The sequence below is a fragment of the Electrophorus electricus genome, chromosome 25 (genome assembly GCF_013358815.1).
Source record: "Electrophorus electricus isolate fEleEle1 chromosome 25, fEleEle1.pri, whole genome shotgun sequence".
Taxonomy (NCBI): Eukaryota; Metazoa; Chordata; class Actinopteri; order Gymnotiformes; family Gymnotidae; genus Electrophorus; species Electrophorus electricus.
Window position 1 is genome coordinate 5,730,782 of NC_049559.1, and position 17,718 is coordinate 5,748,499.

Sequence of the window (17,718 nt, forward strand, 5' to 3'; positions counted from 1 at the left end):
AAACAGAAGTGGCTGTTAATTCATTGGATTTTCAGAATCCTATACTATCTAGGTCAGACTGAGAGTTCATCTGTAATGTATGCCAGCTGGGAAGGTGGAGTACTTTGTCTAAAATCTAAAATAATGTCTTCATGCCCTCACACCCAGTGGTTCAAATAAATCACTCTATTTTGATATTACAAAATGTTGTGTCAGTGCATTATTTTTAGTAATTGACAGGTCTTTTTCTTCTTCTTCCTCACTATAACATTATGGGGAGTAAAGACCGTAAAGCACAGGGTCCCGGTAGATACTTCTCTCACCAGACAAAAGGAGGTGCTACAGTGCAGCATTTTGCATTTTGGCCTATATTTTGTGAAATGTCACAGATTCAATTTTTAATCCTTAATGCTTGGCTTTTGCTGAATTCATCATTTTCTGCCATGATGAATTTTTTGCTCATTCATGTAATATGCAGAACCCTCTTTTGTGTACTGCACCTTCAATTTGTCTAATCTGCACAAAATTGGTGTCAAAATTCACAAAAGTGTACTCTTTAATTGCTATCTATAACATTTGCAAACATGGCTGTCACATATCAATCAACAGTCGTGGGGTGGAGCACTTTCCCTGAAGTTTATACCTCTATTCATTTTAAGGTACCTCACCAAATATGGTGCCGTTTTGTCAGTAGGGGGCGTCATAACGTAAATAATGGATTCAAGAACTGCTGGACCAAAGAAGTCAAAGTCAAATGTATTTACGTAGTACTTTTTATAACAGAGGTTGTCACAAAGCAGCTTAACAAATGTCCAAGTCCAAGCCCTCAGTGAGCAAGCCAAGGGTGACAGTGGCAATCAAAAACTCCCTAGAGCACGAGGAAGAGACCTGGAGAGGAAGCAAGACTCAAAGGGGGACCATCCTCCTCTGGCTGACAACGGTCACTGCAATAATAACAATTTAAAGAGAAAAACAAATTTTAAAAATGAAAAAATAAGTATTTAATGTCTAGTCGAACTTTCTAGAGTTGTCCTCAGGTGTGCATGTGTCTGAGACCCATTTACCAATTTTTCAATGTGTAATGGTGGAGCTTCCTGTATGATTTGTTACACTTTTACAAGAACGTGAGAAGAGAACCAGCCTGAACGTTCATTGCATCCTCCATTAGGATGCTCTCTGTGCTCAAACAACTTAGTGAAGTGGTGTCCCTGGTTATCCGTATGGTCAACCTTATTCTTGCCCAAGCTTTAAACGATTGCCAGTTAAAAGCACTGTTAGATGAAGTTTGGAGTAATTATCCACATCTGTTTTGCAGACTTATGTCCATTAGTTGTCAAGGGGGGAAGTGCTCAGCTGTTGCACCTGACTGAGCAAAATCAGGATGTTTCTCCAAATGAAAGGCATTGACTGTCTCTCCTGGATATGACTGGGCTTCAAAACCTGCCCAGTGTAAAAACACAAGGAACTGGAAATGCAGTCTTGTCCCTTCAACAAACAGTGTTTACATTTTAAAGCAAGCTGAAACTCCTAACCAGGGACATAGAAACCAGTCGCGTTCTGTACTTTGAAAGAATGCAAGAATTCAGAAATGCATGTTTAGCAAGTGATCCACTCAACATTTTGATCTCCAGTAGCTAGCTGGCTTCAAAACTGATCCTCTGATACTGCATCCACAATAGTGTGCAGTGCCTTACCATTTGTGATTAGACTACAAGGCCATCTGCAAAACCATGCAGCATAAGAAGTCCAATTAACTAAAAACTAAGAAATTTTCTGTTCATTATTCGTAAGCCTACAATGTGACAATAATGGTTAACAATAATGTAATTATACACCAAGGTAGGGTAGGTAAGTAACACAAATACATGTCTGGTTTTGGAATAAAGGAATGACTGACAAGCTGGTCAGACCTTTTTAAAACCTTTTTTAAACAGCTCATCTTTTAATTTTGAATTAGAATTGATTAATTTGCAGAGTAAAAATTCTCAGTGTGTTGCCCACAACATCCATATTGAACTGCAGACTAATTAGCAGACAACCACTTAAACAAGGACATGCAGTGTCACAAAGTACCAAAGGTATTTCAGTGCCAACACCAGCCCCTTGTGATGAAGGTTAAACCTGAGCGATTGAGTATGTGACTGGTCCATGAGTCGCTTCACATCTATAAAGAGATACAAGTGAATGTAAACAGACTCAAAGTAACTCACCCAAATGAATGCTACAGTAGTAGGATTGTCTAAAAGAAACTTAATGCCATAGTTTCCTCTTCGTTAAATTACTTTAAGTTACTTTAAATTACTTAAAGATTACTTGATACAGTGAACTTGTGTGTCAAAGCTCCTGTCAACCAGGTCATAAAATCTACTTTTCTTTTAACAGGTTGCTCAGGCACACCAGCTTGCTGACATTCTCAGATCACAGAACTGACCTCACAATTTGGCCAGCCAAATTTAAAGCAGTCTCTCATTTGGCACTGTTGAGGCAGGTGTAACCAAATACCTGTACAAAGTGCCTGCTTAACATGAGTGCCTTTGTGTGCCAGCCACCACTGTAGCGGGCATGCCTCTGTACTGACACTGGGCTAAGTGAGTTTGTCTGTAGACAGTGCCTCATCATCAGACTCTGCTCCCACCAGTAAGAAGGCCATCTTCTTCTTTGGTGGCACTGGTTTCATTTCCTCTCTGAAGCGTTGTGATGGAGGTTCTCTGTCCTTCATCTCACTCAGCGTTCGTCACACCTTTTCACTCTTTTCTCTGAGGTACTTGAATTCGGGATCCAAAGCTGTAGCCAAGACAGGTTGGCATTCTCCTCTTGTCTTTTGAGGTCCTCTGTGAATGCAGGGTCTCAGACACAAGCCCTGCACTACTTAAAGGCAGGTTACCATCTGAGACTTTCCGTTGTACAGAAGAGATGACGGATTGCAGGCAGCACCACAGAGCAGGACACACATGCATCACCACCCAGAAGCTCAGTGACAATTGTACAAGACCAACAGAATTAATGACTACACTTTTCATTTGGTCTCTTAACCCATATAGAGGACAGATCTAAAATTACTTCTAAAGTAATGCCTTGAAGGGTAATGCACTGAAGCCCCTGATCTTCCACAATGTGCTTCATAACCCCAGGCAATACAGTGTTCAGTGAGCATTACTGATAACAGCAAGGTTTACAACGCTGAAAGACAGCTTGGCTTTCCACCAGGACTCTTCTAGATAATTGCAACAGCTGTCCTGAAGTAACACGGCAGGGTCCAACATGTCAATCATTCACCCTGTTCTCTTTTGGTGAGGCATTTTCTTCTCATGCAGTAAACCAGTCTTGTCTGATATCTGTAAGACATCAATCTCAGACTTCTCTAGGGGCTTTCCCATCCCTGCAAAGATGGGTCTTTTCAAAATCATATCTCTGGACATCAAATCTGCTTCAGTAAATATAATCTTACACATTTATACAAAGTAGATTTAACAATAAAAATTAAGTTTTATATAAATTTACCAAATAAGAAATATTCCAAAACAAAAATTTGAAATAACTTTCTTTCTTAAGAAAACCTGTTTTTTATTTATGGGTGCTGCCAGTTAATCATATTTTTAAGACTTTTCAGACCTTTAAAATAATGAAATACCATGCAAAGTTAATTGATGATTTCAAAAAACTATTATTCATCAATTATGTCTTTTTCATCAACTGGAGTCTTTAACATCCACATAGGTAAATCCATGGAGAATTATGCAAAAAAACTAATCATGTTTTTTAAAAATACTTTTGGTGTCTTGTAAAAGAAACTTGTACTTTTGGTGTCATGTAAAAGAAACTACACACACTTCAGGCAACATTCTTGATTTGGTTATTATGAAAGGACTCAAAATTTCTAAAGTGAATTTCTAAAGTTAAGGATTTTCAGTAAAAGATAAAAGTTTGGACACGTCTACTCTTTGTTTATTTTTGATGTTTATTGTTTATTTTTTAAGATTGTTATTGTTTAAACAAACCTCCCTTTAATTAATGACAAATTTGCATGTTCTTGGTGGTCATTAACCTGCTTCATGAAGCACTGATGATGTCTTAAATAAATTCTAAATATATATTTATATTTTTGTGTGTGTTTGTGTGTAGGTTATCAGCTTTCACTATTAAAATAGATTTAGGCACAAAACATTAAATTATTCTACCTTTAAGGCTATAAAAACCAACATTCAGTCAGGTGTGTCCAAATGTTTGATTGGTACTGCAGCTTTCTGAGCAGGTTTGTTTTCTTTGGAAAGCCTTCGCCAGATACTCAAACCAGCTCGGGGTTTCCTGATCAAATTAAGCAATAGCACATGAGCGGTTGTGTTGTTGCAAATAACATCACAGCAGTGATGTGGTCCCAGGATTGAGTCAAAGGCTGAAAATGTAAAAAACTAAAAATAGAATTCTATATTTTAATTCTTAAGTTTTTTCTTAATGTTATCCTGTAATTTGTATGTGTTAATCCTCCATTCTCTGTAGGACATGTGTTTGGCATCTCACGTCACTGGTGGCTTCGGAGTCTTTTATTGTTCTGCCATCACAGTTGTCAACCTCAAGGTTTTCAAGGTAATGGCAGATTTGGAATTTGATGTGTGTCTGTGGTCACACCCTCCAAAAGAGCTGCAGGTCAAAGGTTATCTTGTAAAAGCTATTCACTTTATTCATTCCCAGTTTTGTAAATGCACAAAACAACAGTGTCAGGTGCATGAAGCCATAGCCACAGTATAAACAATAAGGAGTAAAATAAGTAGTGAAAGAGAAAAATGAATAATAATAAACTGAAAAAAATGAGCAATTCACGTCTAGTCGGGTTTTCTAGAAAACCCTGTTTCTTTCTCTTGTGTTTTCCATGTTTTTCATATTTCCAGGAACTTTTAATTTCTTATAACGTGCAGTATACAAGACAATGCCAAACCTTCTGAAGCCTTTTGAAACAACATTTTAAGTAAATAAAGCTCAAGTAAAGCATGAATATTACCCATGACAGCTGGATTACTTGAAAATGTTATTTTTTTATTATTATTATTATTATTGAAATTCAGACTCTTTTGACACCAATGTCGTGCAGATCACACAAAACCTAAGTCTACTTCTCAAAAATATGTTTAGCATATTATACAAATTAGCACAGAAAAAAAATAACAACATCATTGATGGCCAGGGCCTAACAGAGTTGGTGAAAAGGCAAGGATTAATACAAAAAAGGAATTTTTAGTGTACAAATTATGGTTCAGACATTATAGGCCAAAATGTTTAATACTGTGCTACAGCACCACCTAAAGGTCAGTGAGGGTCTGTGCGCAGGTTCGTACATGTCACACATTTCATCCATGTTCTGTGTTCCTGGACCTTACAGCTTGTCCTGCTCTGCTGAGAAAATTAATCTTAAGAAAGAATCTGAGCAATTTCAATAAGGTTCAGCAGTTCATGCTTTAACCCCCTTAAATCAATCAATTAATTAATACATAAAAAGTAGGAGACTGAAATCAAGACGATGGAGAAAGATGGAACTAAAATGTTTCAATTTAATTTACTAATTTTCCATGTACATTCATTCAGATTCCTTCTACAGGCTGATCAAGAAATTAAAAATCAAAAGGTTCTTTCCTTTTAAAACTGAACCTTGAATTCTCCCAGACCGTTCTGGAACTCTCCCGTAAGCAGACAGGATGGAAAATGCTAATGAGTGTAAGATGCAAAATCCCAACATTTTGTGGACTGCTGGAGAAATGGATAAAAAGTTCACTGCAAGCTAGTCAAATTTGGCTGTCGGCCATTCATGACGTTGGACTCGTAAGCTGCTAGGGGTGAAAGGACAGCGAAACAGAAAAGCTCCTTGAGGCTGCATGAGAAGGCTTCCGGGTGGCTGTTTCTTATGACGTAAGGGGGTGGGGTGGGGGAGGGGTCTCTTGTGTAGGGTGCCACCTGGACACAAGTTAGTGACTGACCACTAGCTGGTCACCAAGGTGAGGGTGCCTAATGATCAAAGCCTCAAAACAGTCAATGAACATTCTTCAGTGAACAGGTATCCAGGTTGCACCACAAGATAAATTTAAGAAAACAAAAAATCCCCATTATGCGACACATCAGCAATTAGGTTAACTAAGGTGAATAGTAGAGCATTGTTGGTAATGGTTAGCACCACGAAGAAGACCATTCTGATTAACTGGAATTAGAGGATGTGTCATGGCTGGATAAGCCCCTCCATGGAACGCATCAGTGACAGATAGCAGTGGTGGCTGGCATAAGCACAGCCAAATGCACAGGGCCGCAGCAGGGTGAACAAACTGGGTGTATCACACTGACCCAAGATACAGACTGTGCAAAGGAGCCTCTGAGATAATCCAGCATGTAGTAGCAGGATGCAAGATGCTAGCAGGGATAGCATACAATGAGAGACCCAATCAAGTGGCAGGGACCATATACAGGAACATATGCATAGCACTCCCAAGTCCAAATGGGAGGACCTGGCCAGAGAGGTGAAGAACAAGACGACATATATATATATATATACAGGCATACATATATACACACATACCATTTACTACTCCGTACATTGCTTGCAACAATATTCCCATTTGCCATCAGTGGTGTAGCACCACAGGTACCCCTTATTGTGGTAGCCACAGGAATGGTCAGGCTTGCAGATTTTACCATTTATAGCTGAGAAGCAGTCATCATGAGTACAGCAGTAGTTCCAATTGCTGTCATTATCAACGTGGCACCAGTGGTAACTTCTATCATATGTGCCACAGGCATGGTTAAAACGGCAGGATTTCCCATTTATGGTGATGCTTTGCCACAGAGGGGGGCTGCAGTAGTCCCAGTTATCTGAGTCTGTGTAACACCAGTAATGGTCTTTGCCGTATGTGGCACAGGGGTGGTTGATCAAACAGTTCTGTCCTTTTACTGTGATGGCTGAGTATTGGGGTGAGCACTCTATCTGAGTATCTCCGGAGTAACACCGGTAGCCCTTCAGCTTTTCCTGATACAGACAGGGGGAGGTACAGCAGCCTTTGTAACCACTTTCTGTGGCACATACACATCGGTGGCCTAAGACTGGCTCATCTTTACAGGGGCTCCCATCTGCTGCATTGGGGCGTCCCACTGTAACATCAGATTGTTCTTGCGCTAGGCGACATTCAATATGTTTGGATACATGAAGCAAGTTTCCCTTTCCGAGCTTATCATTTGGTTTAATAACTCTGGTCAGAAGACATGTGGTTTTATCCTTGTATTTCATTTCCTCCAACATTTTAAAAAAAGTGACTGCACTGTCAAAGTATTTTGTTATAGTCACATCGGCAACACTGGAGTTGTTTCCGGCAGCACTGTTCTGTGGAAATAATTTACCTGTGTATTTCAGGGCTGTTTCAATTATATACAGTATATTTGGGGGTATCCCGTGCCTTAGGCTCCCTGGCGGTTGTACTTGGTTATAAAGGCTGCTGGCAAACTCTTGAGATTTCATATTCTCTGAGAAACAGTGATCATCAAAAATCTTAACTGAAGTACCATATTGTTTTTCCAGAACAGAATTCATTTTTGAAACAGGCATCACATTGATGTCACTGTCTAACTGGTTTTGCCCCATGTAGCCAAGGGAAAATGACTTCATGTCATTAGTGTGGTGTTTATAACAAAGAGCTGTCCAAACGTGAGAAGGCACTGTGACCCTCTCATACTCCATTTTCTCGTGAACAAATTCCTCTTGTAGAGGAATTCTGATGTTTGCCTTCGGAATGGCACCTGTAACAAAGTATGCAGTTGCAGCACCATCAGCCTCAAGTTCTTTTTTTATAATGTCCATCATCTGAAATTGCCACCGACTCCAGTGGATGTGGTTAAAGCAACGATCCATGGGCACAGCATTGGTCAACGTAAACGTGGCATTACGGCTGTTCCCGCACTGGGACCTGCTGGGATTTAGCTGCACACGTTCATATCTTGTGTAAATGTAGTCATTATTTATGGCTTGGCCCATTTTTATTACATTAATTTGAAATTCAGACTCCAAAAGCATTTCTTCACTGGTCTCTCCAGAAATCTACAAAGGAAAAGCCAGAACGATGTTACTCCAGTTTATCCACACAACTCTGTTTGCTTTCATTGTGGGCAAGATGCCAATAAACAAAACCAAAAAAAAATCCTTTACTTTTTAGATTTAAAAAATGCTAAAATGTGTTTTGTAATTAAAATTAAGCAAAATATTTCAGTTTGTATGAAATATTATTTGACTTAAAATAATAGACACAACATATATAAGAAAAGTGAAAACTTTTCACCTGTGGCTCAATATACCATTGTGTTTTTCCTGCTCCTGTATTATTGCATTGATGGTCGAATGTATATGCACTGTAAACAGGGATCCTGTGGAGTTCTGAGTAGAGCGTAGCATAGTGGAAACTATTTCCAAGTTTCTGACAGATTTTCTTGGCATTTTGATCCATCCCTTGAGGTTCTTTACCTTTGTAAAAAACATCCTTGCAATCATTAAAGCTGGTGACCACTTTAGCATGAGCACTGAGTGCTCCCAGCAGAACACAGAAGAACAGAGACAGTAGAATCATGTTGCAGCTGGGTCTCCTATCGAGAAGCATAAAGACCAGGAGTGCATTTGCCTTAAATAGACAAAAGCCAGTTATACTTTATGTGGGCGTGTCCGATATGGGATCCTGGCAAAATGAAGATGATGTGATGGGTTTGTGTGAAAGTGGAAGGACATACAATGCTTCAGTGTTGTTAGTGCAAATCTGTTAGTATAGCAACTGCTTTTCTTTTGATCACAGATTTTCTGAAAACTCCATTTTCCTTTTGTTACATGATCTTCAGCCTTATGTGTTACAAGGGTGACCAGTGAAATTAGCCAAATCAGTGAAATATGCAAAAATTTAAAAATGGGGAAAAACTGTACTTGTTATTGTGAAAGTTTGGGATGTTATTCAAAGCTCTTCTAAATAAATAAAATTAATTCCCTATAAAAATAGGTGTACTTCATAAAATCAATCAATGAAAATAGGCAGAATGTGTGTGTTGATAGGTTAGTTATTATATGTGTCCCTGCACCTGGGTACACAGGGCAGATGCAATGGATTATTTAAACTGGCAAAGTAAACGGTCAAAAGTCCACTAGGTAATATGCTAGTCAGAGCAAATTCAAGTTTAAAACCAGAAAACAAGCAGATACAAATAAACTGTTAAAATAGGGCACTGAAATTGGGCAGGATGTAATGACGCCTTCCTGTCCACCAGCTCAGCAGTTGCCCTCTCAGCCCCTGAGACCTGTTGGTATATTCGGAGGAACATTATGGGAATGCAGTTTTGTTCCTATGAAATGACTGAGAGAGAGCATTGCCTTTATTAAACTGTGCCATGCTGCAACATTTGTATTTTAAAGCACTGGATTTATTAACAGGCATCTGGGCTAATCACTAGATATTCATGGACCCCACTACTACCCGTGATTATTACTCACACCTGCCACTCATGATGCGCTCATTAAGACCTGACAAATACCATTTCTCTTTTTGATTTTTGGAATTTTCTCTTTTTTTTTCCTGAATTTCGGAATTTTTACTGAATTATAAATAAATAATTGTGGAGTGTTTGACGGCGTTACTCATATCAATCCAAAGGCACACCGCTGCATACAAAGTTTGATAATGATCCAGTGTTAAGCAAATGTTCGAGACATAAGAAGCATGTAAAGTAGTGCTCTGTGCAGTCATTTCTTGGTTCCTTTCCCCTTGTTTTCAAGTTGGGTTTAGAAACCATGAGAGTGAAGTAAAGGAAAAGCAGAGGAATGCACCACTATTGAATTTCTTGAGCCAATATCAATATTAATAACGAATCAATCTACTTTTATGTATTTTAAAACAGGTTCAAACTATAATCTATATTAAGTACAATGAGTTTAAGATATCAAGTTTTTAACCTTATTAACATCCATGTGATGTTTTTATATGCTAGATGACAAATGATGAGCAAAATAAGTAAGTAATCAACACCATGATTAAACATTTCAGCTTTGACACTACCCTGTACAAATGTGTCAAAGCATTCAGACAGTTGAGGTTGTGGTTGTGGTCAGGGCTCTGTACAGGCCTGTCAAGCTCTTCCACACCAAACTTTCCCAACCATGAGTTTATGGACCTTGCTTTGTGCAATAGGGCCCAGTCATGCTGGAACAGAAAAGGGGAATCGCCCAGACTTATCATTTGCGACTAGAATTCCCTCAAACCTCATGGAACTTGATCAAATAACTGAATGCTTAGAATCAGCATTCAGCAATGTTTCCTCTCTGCTTTTCAGTCTCCCTCTTGTAGCACTTGAGCCAACATATGGTGAAGCGGCCAGTTAAAGCAATTCCCTTGCTTTTTGCACTATTGTTGGTAATCTGTCTGAAAGGCAGTGCCTGAGAAGGAAAGTCTAAAAACAGCATTTTCCTCTTTGCCATACTGCATTGAACACGAACCCATAATAGAAAGGCTGGTCTTCCTCACTTATAACCAGGCCAACATAAGCCCTGAGGGTTTTGATGCCAGCTCCAACTGAGGTGTTTTCCAACTCAGGTTTATTAAAACTTTAAAAGTTATGCTAAAGAGCTGAGGCTTTACATGCCCAGTCAACACTACTGTGTGTACGACACATTATATGTGTACTGTACATCACATTTACACGTTAATGAATAGTTTAATTGAGTATGTTGATTCCAATCTCATCAGTAGTGTATAATAATTAAGTAGCAAAACTTAGTAAAATATAAACTAATGTTTCATGTGACTGAAGATGGTGTAACTGGACAATGTTATTGTAACGTTGCCGCTGGTCCAAGGGCCGCAGGACACAGACAGCACGCACAGACTCCCTCGACAACGTGAAACAATAACATTAAACACGTACATCAAGGGTGGCACTCACACTCAACGTTAAACATAGAACACCGATACATTAACAGACGAGCACACAAAACAACGTAACGGATAGAATAATCAGGATCGACACAGACGTGGCGACGATGAAAAACAAAGCGCGCGTACACGGACAGGGGTTCAAATAGACACGAGACATTAACATTAAACCCTGCACACGTGTGCGCAATCCTGGGGGGGCGGGGGGGCGTGGTTACAAACCACGTGACTTAAGGGCAGAGCAGTCCATGACAGTAATGGATTTGTTAAGATAAAAAAAAACAGAGGCCCACCGCACCAGTCTCTTGAAACAAGGTAGATCTAGCAATGTTACATACATGACTGACTATAGAAATGCATGTCTTATGACATTTATAGAAACCTGCTTTATGGCTATAAACGCTGACTTTTTGTAAAGAAATCAAAATTTGTGTAATAATGTCACCATCAGGGAGAGGACATGCACTACGCACATTAAACTATTAAACTACATCAGTCATCTATTGTACTTGCCCCATGAGTTTCTTCAAATATTTTTAACTTGTGTACATTCATCTGTTGTGTACATGAGGCAAAGCCAAACATTCTGTTGACACTCTTTACAGTTATAACACAAACTATAGACTTTTTCTTTAGTTATCTGAATTTTATGATAGGAGATTTTAATCACTGCAGTATAAGAAAGTCTCATAGCAGTTTCCACCAATACATTACTTGACCAACAAGGGGAAATAAGGCTGTGGACAATAAGACTTTGATCTGTAAAAGGCACCTACAAAGCGCCCAGGCAATGTGCACTGGTGCCAATTTATACTATAAAAGAGAGAAAATTGTGACGTTTACTGCAGGGACGAGCCGAGAGGATGCAAATGCAGAAGGTATTGTAATGAACAAGGGAACCAAAACAAGGGAAGCTAACAAACAGAGACACGGGAAAACACTGAGGCAAAGTAACACACCAACTAAGTAAACGGCAAAACAAGACTAAACACGACTACATACATCAAAATAACCGACATTGGGGGGACCCAAACACAGGGCTTAAATAACCAAGACACTTAAGGACTAACCAGACACAGGTGAACATAGGAACAGGGAGAACCAAATCAAAGAGTGGAATTGGGAACAGGTGAAGGTACTCACAGTTGTGGAAAAACAGACGAGGGGCAGAGAAAACGAAATCAAGGAACGGAACAACATGGAAATAAAGGAAAACAGAGACGCCAGGACGGGGTCCCTTCGTGACAGACATACAGTGTCTTTTTTATATGGATTCCTGTTCAGATATAAATGAACTGACTGAAGTTCTGTCATCAGTTATTTAGTAAAGACATTGTCCGTAAGAAGGAAGTGGAACTGCATCCAAATAGTAAGCCATTGGTCAGCAAGTAAATTAAAGACCCTTTAATTAAGAAACAAGAAATATTTTTGCAAATATACAGAATCAGAGAAAAAGGTTGTAAAGAGGCCGGGAGTGGTCCCCAGTCCCAGGCTGCGGAGGGCGAGGTATAGGGCACCAGTTAGCATCTCGCTGAGTTTCCCAGTATCTCCCCTTCTGCTTCTACATCATCACAGTCTCGGTTCTCACTTGATATGTGGAGCTCAACTGTACTAGACTCTGAACCTAGCAAAACAAGACAGGGGAGATTACCAGTTCATTTGAATAAAGCTCTGTGACTTGTTTCTCACACTATTTAAAATGAAAGTGATAACTAGCCCTATTAATAACAATGAAAACTAATTAAATCAAGCAGTGAAAGAGAAATGCAATGACTACTGCCATTACATGGAGCTGAAACTGCATCATAATGTGAAATATATATTGGTTTTCCTGTTGAATACAGATTATGACTAAAAATGATGATGTGATGACATCCAGTGGTTATAATACTGGACAGTGACGTATGAGTACTCAATTTTAGAGAAAACTAAGATGTATGTAGATCAATTACTAATATACTCTAAATAGAAAAACCTAAAAAACAAAAATAATGAAACTAAATACATTGTCGCTAGACACTGAAAATAACAAAAATAAATATACGTTAAAAAATTGCAGCGTTGTTCTGTCTCAATACCCTATTTCCTCCTTCTGGAGCTGTAATAACCTATGACAAGGAAAGTGTGAGGTAAAAGGCTTATTTAACAGGCTTATTCATTTTAATTTACTAGGAGAACTAAATTCATGTCTAATTTTGAAAACATCTGCTCCGGTTATGTTATACCCCATTGGTCCTTCATACATGAATTTACTTCTCAAAAATACTTTTGCAGAAAAGTACAACGCAATGTAAGAATGTTCTACATACAGTTTGTTAAGTACAGAGCAGTACTACAAGCAATAAAAATAAAGAAGATAATCAAACAAGATTTAAGATAACATTGAATAAAAAATATAAAAGTTAATCAAGCTGTTTAGGGTCTTTTGCAGAACTATCTGTGCTCCCCTTTAAGCCTGTATACACTGAAGTTGTTTCCACTGTGTGACAGACACTGTGCATCTGACAATGACAATGTGAATTTGACATTTATGTTGGTTTCAAGAACAATTTTAATAGTGTATACTGAAACAGGTCAACAATCAAATCAAATATCATAAGACTGCAGTAACATCTGATAAACTTGTTAAGAGTTTATTTTAAACAGCACAATAACGTTCAGGACCTCAGAATTCATAAGCAGACATCTACTGTCATCCTGTAGCATTCTGGAGCTTTGTCAAGCTTATTGATGCTGATTTGAATAATATAATAAATGTAAGACTGTAATAAATAAATTAGACTGTAACATTTGTGTGTTTTCACTGTAACATTGTCTAGATTTTTAGGTTTGGTGCCTTATAAGAGACTCTGAATCATAAGCAACTATGGGCCTTTTGTTTCCAACTGTCCAACAATAATCCTGGGAACATCTGCTTAGTATGTTCATGCAATAAGAAAAAAAGTGGTACACCACTGAAGCAATGCATCTGAAAAACTGAAATACATAAGACGTTCTGTGATGTATCATGAGGTAACTTAACCATGCTAACCATGTACAATTAAACCCTTGACTGAAATTTCCACAAATTAGTTACTGCATGCTTGTAATTTTCTTCTAAATGCATTTGAATGGGTTTGCTTGAGGATTATATTGATCTTTTGGATGCCAAAGAAAGGCAATATTTAGTGTTTTTCATGCTCCAACACACATTGTTCAACTTGTGTGTTCAGTACAGACACCACTGTAGTTAATTACTGCTTAGACCACATAATGGATACATGATGGACGTCTAATGAAATTAATCTGAAAGACACCAGATTGGCTCAGTATATGGCTTTTATCACTGAAAGAGATACCAGCAAGAACAACAACCTGATCTTTATTTTCATATTCCCATTTTGTACTGTTGTTACTGCTACTAATGGAATGATAATCTGCTTTCATTTGAGTAAGCAACTTGATCAAGGCAGACCTAAGAGAGCAACTTCACCAGCCCATGTAAACAGGTGAGCCATGGCTGGCCATGGGCCGTTTACCTTCAGACAGGAGGCTGACACTGTCATGTTGAGGTGAACGTGAGTTTCTTGTTGCCTTCTTGCCCTCTTGGACATGGGACTGATAGAGTAGAGCTGAGGCCATCACAGGGTTGTAGATCCTGGCCGGCACCAGTGATGTGGAAGACGAGTCCCGGTTGACCTCCCTCCGGCGCTGTAGCCGCAGGTCCATGTCCAACCCTGTCCAGCCATGGAAGGCCAGCGTGTTGAGAAAGCCTTGCATGGGGTTCAGGATGCCCTGGGGACACGCACCAAGCTCAGAGCTGTGGAACCATGCATGCTCAAGCACCACAGTTCACTCAAATCTGTTTTACACATTTATAAAAGACGCATAAGTCAGAAAAAAACTGAACTCAAATTAAAACTCTGGCTTCAACTCAAAATAGAAACTTTTGAGGCAGTTCACAGTGCTCCAGACTGTGTCATGGAGCACTCACCATAATAAACCAGGTGATCAAAGCTGCATTGCGAATGCTTCTTAGCTCAGTAGCTCGAATGTCATCTTGCATCTCCAGGTAAAAGAGCAAACTCTCATTGATCAGGTTGGGCAGCCAGCTATATGAGAAAGCAAAATAAGTCATCAGTTACAAGGCATTAAGTAGATTTATCATGAAAGCCACCAGCACAATAACGTCCTAATAAAGCACTGCAGCAGAACTGCCAATTTAATGGAAAGGAATTAATTAATGATATGAGAAAAGATAGTTGTGCATCATAACAGGGAGAGAAAAATTAATGATTCAACTGCTTTTAACAATCGTCAAACATCTGTGTAAACTAGGACGTGCTTTCCTATCATCAGTAATCCAACTTACAATTTCTAAATTGTTCCTTCATAGGCTGAAATTTCTCACCAGATAAAAAACACCAGGAAGATTTTGAAGAAGCGTATTTTGATCTCGGTGCCCAGACGACGTTCATTCTCTGTGTAGATACCCTGCGGACCTTTTAGTAGTGATGTCACTGCGCAGAGAATGATAAGATTATTATCCTACAACATGCTAATGTGACTACAAATTAATGAATTCTAGCAGCCAAAAAATGCCATGACCTTATTTGCATGACTAATTGGAAATGTTTACATGGATATAACCTTCATGTAATTTGTAAAAGACCAAAATTATTTATGTTTTTAGAGCCCTGAATACTGTTATTCCAAAGCACCCACAAAACACTTATTTAGAACATTTGAAATCAGTCAGGAGAATCACAGCATACGTAGCAAAATATTTACATTTGTTAGGGACCTAAGTTGCATATTAAAGCTTCCTGTGATAGAGTATGGCTAAGGCTGGTAATGTGATAATAATTCATGAATGGTATATACTCCAGCCCCGAAGCTGCCATGGGGATTGAAAGCAGCAGAGCTCCGGGTGCAGGGCTGAAAGGGTAACCCACCGGAGGTCACGGTAAGGGCAAACAGGGGGGGGTTGACCGTGAGCACCAGCAGCAAGGGGGCGTAGGTGGTGACGTAATGCGGGATAGCATGCAGGAGGCCGTTCTTGCAGCTGCAAACGAACGAAGATGCAAGTGCATCAGGACATGGGAGCCAGGTTGCCTCCACTAGCTCAACAACTAGTTGCCATCAACTTGTCTGGCCACATCTCCAGAATCTTGTAGGTGCAAAATACGTGTTAAGGAACATAAATGTTTGCAAGAAAAAAAAACCAGATGAAGCACAAAGCCTGCTTTGGTACCTAGAGACAGAGGGGTAGTAGAGCATGGCCACACCTTCTACACACAGCAGAGCAGCGAGTCCCCACGCGATCATATGATACAGCACGAGGGTACTGGAAAAAGGAGAGAGGGAAGACTAGGGCTGATGAAAACAGAGAGGACGAAGACTCAAAGAAATGCAAAACACTAACAAAGAAAGAGCGTCTTTCTTTCTATTCATTATACTGTAAGACAGTCTATCATACAGTACTTTTATTATTATTATTATTACTAATAATAGTAGTAGTGGGACCATAGTGGAATAATGAAATATTTCACAAAGATGACACCATGAACCTGATCCCAGCAGATCGCTTGACCACTAAAAAGACATCCACTGCATAAAAGAACATCCACCAAAAGGAGGCGCTGAAGAACAACTGGATCCACACCTGGTGGAGATTCAGAAAGTCTAATGAAAACAGTATATAAGCACTGATCTGAATTCTAAAACACACAAATGCCCACTACATATACATCCCATATGTATGAATATAGGTCCCCACTACATAGACATCCCATATGTATGAATATAGGTCCCCACTACATATACATCCCATATGTATGAATATAGGTCCCCACTACATAGACATCCCATATGTATGAATATAGGTCCCCACTACATAGACATCCCATATGTATGAATATAGGTCTCCACTACATAGACATCCCATATGTATGAATATAGGTCTCCACTACATATACATCCCATATGTATGAATATAGGTCCCCACTACATATACATCCCATATGTATGAATATAGGTCCCCACTACATAGACATCCCATATGTATGAATATAGGTCCCCACTACATAGACATCCCATATGTATGAATATAGGTCTCCACTACATATACATCCCATATGTATGAATATAGGTCTCCACTACATATACATCCCATATGTATGAATATAGGTCTCCACTACATATACATCCTGTATGTAGGAATATAGGTCCCAACTACATATACATCCCGCATGTTTGAATATAGGTCCCCACTACATAGACATCCCATATGTATGAATATAGGTCTCCACTACATAGACATCCCATATGGATGAATATAGGTCTCCACTACATATACATCCTGTATGTAGGAATATAGGTCCCAACTACATATACATCCCGCATGTTTGAATATAGGTCCCCACTACATAGACATCCCATATGTATGAATATAGGTCTCCACTACATAGACATCCCATATGGATGAATATAGGTCTCCACTACATATACATCCTGTATGTAGGAATATAGGTCCCAACTACATATACATCCCATATGGATGAATTATAGGTCACAACCTATACATACTGTATGTAAGAATATCGGTCCCCACGACATATAAATCCTGTATGTATGAATATAGGTCCCCACTACATATACACCCCACAGGGATGAATATAGGTCCACACTACATATACATCCCGTATGTAAGAATATAGGCCTCCACTACCTATACATCCTGTATGTATGAATATAGGACCCCACGACATATACATGCCATATTTATGAATATATGTCCCCACTACATATACACTCTGTATGTATGAATATA

At 39.1% G+C, this 17,718-nt stretch overlaps 2 protein-coding genes across 2 annotated transcripts in view; both read right to left on the reverse strand.

The window, feature by feature from the left end:
* Nucleotides 1-6,541: 6,541 nt before the first annotated feature.
* On the reverse strand, nucleotides 6,542-7,743 carry zgc:171534 (uncharacterized protein LOC100141330 homolog). The gene has a single exon (XM_035522699.1). It carries the CDS (start codon nucleotides 7,685-7,687, stop codon nucleotides 6,542-6,544), a length of 1,146 nt encoding a protein of 381 aa, XP_035378592.1. The 5' UTR covers nucleotides 7,688-7,743.
* Nucleotides 7,744-12,315: 4,572 nt separating this feature from the next.
* Nucleotides 12,316-17,718, reverse strand: part of gpr143 (G protein-coupled receptor 143) — a 7,260-nt gene continuing 1,857 nt past the window's right edge. The window contains exons 3-9 of the mRNA XM_026995785.2: nucleotides 16,457-16,551; nucleotides 16,141-16,233; nucleotides 15,842-15,951; nucleotides 15,298-15,406; nucleotides 14,881-14,998; nucleotides 14,426-14,681; nucleotides 12,316-12,531 (exon numbers count right to left, since the gene is read on the reverse strand). Of these exons, the coding sequence (XP_026851586.2) occupies nucleotides 12,428-12,531; nucleotides 14,426-14,681; nucleotides 14,881-14,998; nucleotides 15,298-15,406; nucleotides 15,842-15,951; nucleotides 16,141-16,233; nucleotides 16,457-16,551 (885 nt within the window). The 3' untranslated portion in view covers nucleotides 12,316-12,427. The remainder of the gene's footprint in view (nucleotides 12,532-14,425; nucleotides 14,682-14,880; nucleotides 14,999-15,297; nucleotides 15,407-15,841; nucleotides 15,952-16,140; nucleotides 16,234-16,456; nucleotides 16,552-17,718) is intronic.